General features: G+C 47.3%; 1 protein-coding gene across 2 annotated transcripts in view; it reads left to right on the top strand.

The window, feature by feature from the left end:
• The window catches only part of GNA11 (guanine nucleotide binding protein (G protein), alpha 11 (Gq class)), a 7,177-nt gene extending 2,262 nt beyond the window's left edge, over nt 1-4,915 (top strand). The window contains exons 3-6 of one of the 2 annotated variants that reach the window (XM_010186427.1): nt 79-207; nt 1,526-1,655; nt 2,420-2,573; nt 4,223-4,915. In XM_010186427.1, coding sequence (XP_010184729.1) covers nt 79-207; nt 1,526-1,655; nt 2,420-2,573; nt 4,223-4,413 — 604 coding nt within the window. In that variant the 3' untranslated portion in view covers nt 4,414-4,915. Of the gene's footprint in view, nt 1-78; nt 208-1,525; nt 1,656-2,419; nt 2,578-4,222 lie in introns of both variants that reach the window. The other variant, XM_010186426.1, reaches the window with a different exon arrangement.
• Nucleotides 4,916-9,178: the final 4,263 nt, after the last annotated feature.

The raw sequence follows: 9,178 nt of genomic DNA, 5'->3' as shown, positions 1-9,178 counted from the left end.
TTTAAATCTGTGTATTTATGTGCTGCAGCCTAAGATAGTTTGTTGTTTGTTTTTTTTTTTCCATTGTGCTTCTTGTAGCTATCTTAGCGACGTGGATCGTATCGCTACCCCAGGATATCTACCAACTCAGCAAGATGTGCTACGGGTTAGAGTTCCTACAACCGGTATCATAGAGTACCCCTTTGACCTAGAGAATATTATCTTCAGGTACTGGAAGTGTATTCGTATTACGGCTGGACTGAGAGAGCAGTGATGTGGTTTTGGGAGGGATGAGTTCTGGGTTGCTTTAGAGGGTCCAGGTGCTTAGATGAGAGGTGTCTTACTCTGAGCCGAAGCAGCGCCTGTCACACAACAGAGCGTGGTGTTGGATCCATGACGGTTAAAGCCCAGCTCACCGCCTTGTCCTTCATGGAAAGGGCTGCGCTGCAGGCATCCGAGGCTGAAAGGGCAAGGGGTGGGTGACCTGTTGGCAGCTTGAGCCACCAAGGGGAGGAGAGGGAAGCTTGCTCTGGACAAGGCTTGACGTGCTATGTATTTCCCTTTAGGAATGCTTAGCTCAAGCAACTTTGACCATTTATTTATCCTTCAAAAGAGGACCACATTTTTGTGCAGAAATAGTTCCCTGTGTGCGATACCTAGCATCTGTCTTCAGAGATGGTTCTTTGTGCCTACCTTGTGCTCTCAGGATGACATCAAAACTTGCAGCCTGTGCTGCTGCAGCAGTAGATGGTGTTTGGAGGCTTAGGCCGGCAATCAAGCACGGCGTGCAGGGCACAGTGACATGCCTGTCTATTGCAAAGCGATTTTCTCCCTAGCGCTCTGGTGCTTACGTGCTCCCTGCCCTTCTCTAGCACAGTGCTGACAGTACAAGGGGGGAATGAAGAAGGCTGCATCCTCTCTCTTAAACCCTTCAGCTACAGAAAGTTACTCTCCTTGTTCTGGTTTGCTGACCTATGAGACTGGCATAGGGTTTTAGGGAAGGTGGAGTGGGTGTGTTGCGCTTTAGGTGAGTGAGAAAATAATTCTAGCATACTGTACAGGTGGGACTTAAAACTGAGGAGCTGAAGTGTGTAACTGTTAAACAGCACGTTCTAAGAAAAGTTTAATAACTAAAGAAAGCTCTCTGTGGAGGAGATGAAGCAAGCATCATCTTGCTTCATTGAGGCAAGCAGATGCTTTAATAAAAATTAAAAATAGATTTCCTATTTGACGGAGCAGGATTTTGGAGGACTTGTCTTTTCAGACTCGGGACTGCTGCTTAGCAAACCAGAGCAGAATGCTGACACATGGGTTTTCAGTTTGGTATCACTCGCCTGTGGTCACCTCTTCAGTTTTGCTTTATTTCTGGGACAGGATATTTTGTAAACTTGATGGTTTTGTTAGCAAGCACGTATCATTACATCCCCATGCCAAGTTAACTTGAATGGTAAAGAGCCACGTTTGTCCTCATCCTGTGCGAGTCCTTTGCATCCAGACAGGGAACTACAGCCACTTCCATGATACCGTATGTATTTCTCTTCCTCAGAATGGTGGATGTTGGAGGTCAGAGATCAGAACGAAGGAAGTGGATCCATTGCTTTGAAAATGTGACTTCCATCATGTTTTTAGTAGCACTTAGTGAATATGACCAAGTCCTGGTGGAATCTGATAACGAGGTAAGCAGAGAATGGGAGCTCTGTGGGAGGGTGGGAGGAAGGAGAAATGTCTTCCTGCCTGCTTGGAGGTGGTACTAGAGAGCGTGGTGCCGAGTTGGATCAGCCAGCGGTGTTGGTCTTGGCCTTCAGCTCTTCCTGTTGCAAAGGGAACGTGAACATCGATGGGTCGTGATGTCCCTGAGAATGGAAAATGCACAGTGCCTTTGAATTATCTGTACTTCTCAAGGAATACTGAAATACTCTGAAATTACTGAGTTCTGTGCGCCTTGGAAGGGACTGCACAATGTGGCAGCATGCTCTGAAAAATCACCCGTTCCTCTTTTCCGCACCGAATTACTTTGTGCTGCGACTGCTGTCTTTTAGATAGTGACTGCTCCCTTTGAAGGTGCAACACGGAATTTTTGCACTTGCTAATAGATTAAAAAAAACGCCATTAGGTAGCAGCAGTTATTCCTTTTCTAGTAGATTAAACACGTTCACAAAGTATCGCGGCCAGTCCTCCCGTGTGACTGTCAAAGCATAAAATGACATTTCAGGCTTTTGATACGAATGGCTTGCCAATGAAATGAAGCCTGAGTCCATCAGATTTTGCATTTCCTTTCCATTTACCGGCGCAGCCTGAGCCAGAATCTACCTGGGGCCAAAGTATCCCATGTACAGTGTTTGAGATGCTGGGTCGATACAGACCTGAGTACGTGTGCAGGAGGCAGAAAGGCGTTTTAGTGCTCGTTTGTGAAAACACGGTTTTCTTTTTCTTATTTCAGAACCGGATGGAAGAGAGTAAAGCTCTCTTTCGAACCATTATCACTTATCCGTGGTTTCAAAACTCTTCTGTTATCCTCTTTCTCAACAAGAAAGATCTGTTGGAAGACAAGATCCTATATTCCCACCTCGTTGACTATTTCCCGGAGTTTGATGGTGAGTGGTTTGTAAGGAGGAACATATGTCTAGAAGAAGAGGTAGAGGTGCTTTGGTTAGAATTTTTGTGCTTTTAAAAGAAAAGTCAGATGTAGAGATGGGGAAAACACCTTGATTTGAGAAGGAATGCCTACGATGCGAAAATGTCACCAAAATGTCTTAACAATAACTGGGTAACTGGAATGTGATTGAATGATCAAATAACGAACCTCTTCCAGGTGAAGAGTTACTCCCCCACCTTGCTCAGATACACACTTCAGATTATTAAATAATGGAAGTCCGACTTTCCTACCTGTATGCTTGTGCATATAACTCGCGTCATAAACGTGTGGCAGTTTGCTGGTGTACCCAGCATTTCAACCCTCTAGCCCAGAGGCGACTCGAGTCCTTGTTTTGAGAGTCTGTGGTCCAGTACCCAAGTCATTCAAATGACGGCGCTGAAAAATCTCACGTATGATGAAATTCTTACTAGTGTGCCGTCTGCAGTTGTGAGAAAATAACACCTACGTGAAACAGAGAAATTCCCAGCTGGAACAAAGTCCCTTAGCCAAAAGAGCATTTTAAGCTCTTCAGTTGAGTGTGTTTTAAGTTGGCTGGTAACGCATCTGTACAGGGGTGGAAATAAATAAAGGTAGTGGGGAGTGGGATCAGGCAACACACTCCTTGCTGTGCTCTCATGTATTAACTCTGTCATTATGTGCTTTAAAGATACAAGGTGAAGGAAGAATTGCCATTTTGCAAACAGCTTTCTTCTTTTAAACAGCTAATTAAATTGTTCCTTATTAGTCGTCCTCCCGACTTCTGAGTTTCGTGCCCCTGCTGTCTGAAAGCACAAGCACTCTGAAGCTGTCAGTGGTGGAAAACACCACGTTTTTGCAGCAGGCTGAGGATGGCTGGTGCGCTTATCGGTCAAATAGAGCATCCTTCTAATGCAGCCTAACAGCTGGAGATTGCAGCATCAGGAGCTGTCATACCTTCATTTTCCATAAAGTATTTACTGTAGCTCCTCCAGGGATGCTGTATGGCTTGTGAGTGGGAGGCAGCCCGCCAGGCCACTGCTCAGGAGACGGTCCTTGCCATGGAGGATGTGGCAACACCAGAACTGAGAAAGAAATACCAGTAGGTGACTTTTTCTGAGGAGCTGTCAGCAATATGAAGTAAATAGTGGCAACAGTTAAGAGTTTTGAACTCCCGTGAGTTGACCAGACTGCAGTGTTTGCTGAAGATGACCCTTGTTTGCACACTTGTGTCCTTCAGCGCCTAAGATCCATCTGTATATTAGGAAGAAACGTTATCCCACCTCTAGAGGAGAGCAGCATCAAGCACATCCAGCACCTGGCACTGTTACCCAGTGAACGCAGCACGTGCGGGGCTGTACCAAATGCTGAATTTCAAAGCACGGGCTGAGGTGACGCCTTGGCGTCTGTCAAAACCCGGCCTTGGAAAAATGCCTTTTGTAGGTTTAGGTTAGGTAACTGAAAAGCATGAGGCACTTCAGCTCCTGGGACTTTGATGCAATAAGTGATCTTAATTTCTTCTTTATAACTCTGTAACCCATAAGAAAAGGTGCGCTAGCAATTATTCTGATGGCTCAGAGCGGGTGATGTGCTCGGCGTAAATCCATTAACTGGTGTCGTTGTTTGCTGCAGGCCCGCAGAGGGATGCGCAGGCAGCCCGTGAGTTCATTCTCAAGATGTTCGTGGATTTAAATCCAGACAGCGATAAAATCATCTACTCTCACTTCACATGTGCCACAGACACAGAAAACATCCGTTTCGTCTTCGCGGCCGTCAAGGACACCATCCTACAGCTCAACCTGAAGGAGTACAACCTGGTTTGACCTGCTCTGCTCTTGGCCCCTGGAGAGGCTTCATTACGAAGAAAAGACAAAAAAAGAAATTTTAAATATGACAGGAAAAAAAAAAGTTTTAATTTTTGATGATGTAATGATTGCAAATTGTCTGATCTGTGGAGTGGCAAGTGCTCAGTGTTATCCTGGAGTCTCATGTCTCTGTCCACAGAGTAGTTGATTTCATGTTTTTAACAAATTGCTTTTATTTCACAGTTAATGGGGATACGCCTCATTTCTTCAGCACCTTGCTTACTTCTTAATTTTTGCCAAACAGCTAAGGCAGTCTCATCTTGAGCTTTCCTTTGTTGCTTAGCCACTTTTTTCCCCTTTTCATTCCCATGGTATATATAGAAAAAAACCACCTTTCCAGCCGAGATTGTGAGTTCACTGGACTGTGGGAGTGCAGAATGCTACTGGTCCCTTCGCCTTGTGCCATAGGGTGCCTCTGGTGTAATTTGCTGATCCTGCTTGCTTCCGCGGCCCCTTCTTTCCCTTCCCTTCCCTCCCCTTCCCTTCCCCAGGGCACGCTCCGTGGGTCACTGTGATGAAATGTTGGGGAGGAGCGATTGCTCTCCAACTGTTGTGCAAAAAAAAAACAAAAGAAAAAGGCAAAAACAAAAAAGCCATCACTTTTCCATTCTTTATATGTTCTAGTTCTGAGTTATTTTTTCTTATCAATTATAAAAGGTATGGAGACTGTGATTTTTGATTGTTTTTTGTTTTTTTTTTAAATTATTGATGTTCTATACATAGTTTGCTATGTGTTGCTGTATTTTGTTCATGGACTACAAATGATGGAAGCTCTTGGAGCATTAGCTGCTGAGCCTGGGCAAGTGCCTGACTGTAACCGTTCTTTTTTTTTTATTGCGGCTCGTTTTTATTTGGTTCACGCATACACACATCCCCTCCCACGCCACGAGCGCATGTGCGTGTGCAAGGCTCAGTTTGCAGGCAGAAATTATGTTTTGTTGAGCAGAGCGTGTGCCATCAAGTGAGCAACTTCTCTATGCAGCAGATATCGAAAGCACACTGAGTAATCGTGGCATTTAAACACCAGACCTTGGCTGGATTGAAAATCTTAGTCTCGTGCCACCCTCTAGTTCTTTTCTTGCTGCTAGTAGCAAACAAGCCTTGTTTATTGAATTTTGTGCCAGTGTGTTGAATGACTTTGTAAGAATTCCCCGGTCCTGTCCGGCTGGCAGACTTTGGGAAGGACCGGCGTTGGTGGGTGCCAAGCTTTGGGACATAGGTAGGATTCTGACTTGGGAAGGCTGTGGTGGCTGGCGGAGGGAGAGGCGTCGCTCTCTCTTTTTGCATTTCCCCGAGGCACATGGTGCTGCGCTCCTCTGTGGAGGGGCACGGCTCCTCTTCGGTTGCATGCGTGCTCCTCCAGGGCGTGTGCGGTAACCGCGCTGCAGCGGCCGTGGCTGGAGCGGGCGGCTGCTGCAGGGCCCAGAAAGCCCGGCTGTGGCCGCACTGTGTTGGGCAGGGAGCAGAGGCGGAGGGCAGGGTGGAGTGAAGCAGTTCTGGGTTCTGGATGCCGAATGAAACCGTGTAGCAGGAGGATGTGGAGCCTGTGCGTGTTAGAGAGCTCCTTCCAGGAGCTGAGGCCAGTGAACTGATGTGCTGGGAGCTGCCGCCAGCCTGGAGGAGATCCGCAGTGGCGAGGCGAGGAGCGAGCAGGGAAGCCTGACCACACCTGGGCGCAGCATTGCGCCCTCGCTAATGCTTCTGTTTCAATTCCAACAAGTAACATTGGGTCCAAATGTTCTGGATCAACTAGGTTGCCCCCGTGGAGGCCAGCAGGCTGCCAGTAGATAAAGACTAAATGAGCTGCACTGTTGAAGGGGGCGGTTGATATTTTGTCTCTTTTGTAGACAGAGCACTACATCAGTGTTTTGCACAGCATGTAAGAGTAAATCTTAACTGAAATGCTTAAGATGCTTTGATCTAGAACACTAAAATACGGAGGGACGTAATTTTGAGTAATTCTGTTTGTAGGTCCCTCTTGTTTTCCAGAATAGCTGAGGGAAGCCTCTGCGTGGCTCAGAGCGCTGCAGACGAAAGCAGGCTCCGCTACGAGCGAGCAGAGTGCTGGTGTTGGGACAGGGACCAGCAGCTGAGGAGCCGGTCTGGCTGAGCGGTGATGCTGAGGGGAAGTGCAGTATCGCTCTAGACCAGCCATGCTCTGGACTGCATCGAACACTTAGGAGGAACGAGAGGGATTCCCTTGTGTCAGACCGCTTCGCATCAGTTTTACTGCTTTTTTTGTCATTATGATCCATTTTGTAGAAACTGTCCTATAAGGAGGAATTTATAATCATCTTTGTGTATTCTAAGTGCTGTTCATCCAAAACAGATGGCAGCACCAGCCTCTTCTGCTTCTGTGATCCTCTAGTAAATGGTTCACACTACAACTGTTGCCAGCAACGAACCTGGCACTGAGACATACAGGTTCTTGGAAACAACTTCCCGGAAGTTGTTTTTCCAGGGTGAATGATGGTGGTACTCCCACTTGAGTCAGAAACCTTCTTTGTTTTGTATCCTTCCTGTCTTTAAGAGCTGCTGCCCTGGCACGGGAGGAGGGACCTTGGCTTCTGCGTCCCGAGGAGCGGATCTGCGCTGTGGCGCGGGAGGCTGCGGGCGCGGGGTCTGCGCTGCGCCTCGGTGCAAGGGACTGCAGAGGGAAGGGGATGGCTCGTGAGTTCCCGAAACCGCGGTCTGGATGAGGGGAGGAAGGGGTCAGACTTGTACACGTAACCTGGAGGTGTCTGTGGGCTGTATTACATGTGAGAAGATACCGGTGTTAGCACGTGCTTTTCTTAGCGAGCAGCAGCGTGTGTGCCTCCACCTTGGCCAGCGCAGCGTTCCTGCAGAGCTGGGTCACGTCTCTGTTGCCCGGCCCTTTGGCAAATGCCTGCCCTAGCAAAAGTGCCGAACCTTAAACTGAATTTGCCTCTATCACCCTTTCTGAAAGAGAGACCGGTCGGAGTTTTCTGCAGGTCAAGACAACAGGTTGGCCTCCAGAAAAGAAGTGGAATTGGGTTCTTGTAGAGAATCTGAGGTCTTGGTTCTGAGGAAGCGGTCTCTTGGCCGACCTCTGCTCCTTGTGCACTTTTTATCTTTGTTCTGCTGAAGAAGCCAACGTACTTTGAACCAGTTTGAAGCTTGAAGTCGGTCAGGAGAGGACCATCCGATTTCTGTGCACTGTTGGGGTGGATTGGCTGCCCGGTGAGCAACAGCCCCTTCCCGCCCCAGCGCGTCAGATAGCTCTGCCCTTGCTGCCTGTCTCCCTTCTCCCGGACTTGGATCCTTTGGTCTCTCGTTGTTGCTTCCTAGCAATGTTGGCCTTGCGTTCAACTATGGGTTTTCTTCATGTGTTTTATTGGTTTTAAAAAAAAAAAGAAAAAAAAAGTACTTCCAGAGTGTGCTGACCGTTGTATTGTACTGTACAGAGCCCGGGTTGTTAGAGTCCAGCAGAGGTAAAGTGTGTTATGCAGCACCCAGTTTTATAAGAGTATGGTTTGTGCCAATGCCCCTTCTTTAGTAGTGCCAGAGACTCTTTACAAGTGCCAATGTGGTGGAAATTATTTGGTTATACTTGTATATTATAGGATCCTGATTTAAGACAATTTAAACATTATCCTATTTAAAAAGATACTATATAAAATGCTGTTTTTAAACCTTGTCATTTGCAATGCATGTATTGTTGTGCGTGTTGGGGTGGGGGGAGGGAAGAGGGTAGGGTAAAGGAGTTTCTGAATAAGATGCCCAGTGTCAGGATCTATTCAGGCTCCAAACTGTCTCATTCCAGTCCAGGAGTGTGATTGTTTCTTGGAATGATCCCACTCTGACTGCTGGGCAATGACCCTTATTACAGAAATATCTGATGGAAATTGATTTTCATATCTTTCTCCTGAAATAAATTCTCTGTTTGAAATTGGAATAAATTTTGTTCCTAAAAGCTGTGGTGGCCGTGGCTGCGTTTCTTCGCTCCCGTCCCTCCGCGCCGGCGCTGCTGCGAGTAGCAAAGCGCGTTTTAGTAAATAAAATATGCAGTAGCTGTGTGTGATGTACTGTGTGAGCAGTGGCCGACTGGCTTTTGAAGATGTGGGGATGCGGTGGTGCTGCGTTGACTTAAAATTTTACAGGATTTTGGAGTGGAATTGCTAACTGGAGTTGTCAGCATTCGCTGCTGCCTTGTGCTGTAGCGTCAGCCCATTTCGGACACGTTTCCTGCAGTGTGTACGTTGCCAATAGCAGAAATGCTGGTGGGACCAGACCTGCAACATGGGCTTGAGGTACGGAACACTGCTTAAATTTATCTCTTTAGGAGTCCAGGGAGGGATGACTGCAAAAGCTTTCACAAAGGGAGTTCCCAGAATTTAATTCTCCTTCCCTAGGATGGTTTCCCTGGAATTTCAGGTTAAATCAGCTGGGAGGGGGTAGAGATGTCCATGTCTGACTTCCCTGTCGAGGGTTTCCTACTTTCAGGAAGTTTTCCTGCGGCTGGGGATGTCCTGCTCCTGTCTGTCATTGAACATCCATGGGAGGTGGTGGGATCTGGGCAGCCCACCATGCTACTGTGCCTCATCTCGGCCAGGAAGATCACCAGGTCCGGTCATCCTGGCAGGTATTTGTGGCATTGCTGTGCTAATTAAGGGTGAATGTGCGTTGCTGATCTCACCAGCTGGAAAGCATGAAATAGTAGCTGAAAGAAGTGTGTTTGGTTTGTTATTTCCTTCAGCTCTGT

The sequence above is a fragment of the Mesitornis unicolor genome, unplaced genomic scaffold, assembly GCF_000695765.1.
Source record: "Mesitornis unicolor isolate BGI_N332 unplaced genomic scaffold, ASM69576v1 scaffold18496, whole genome shotgun sequence".
Lineage (NCBI taxonomy): Eukaryota > Metazoa > Chordata > Aves > Mesitornithiformes > Mesitornithidae > Mesitornis > Mesitornis unicolor.
The sequence above is the reverse complement of the archived record's forward strand: the minus strand, read 5'-3'. Positions and strand labels throughout refer to the sequence as shown.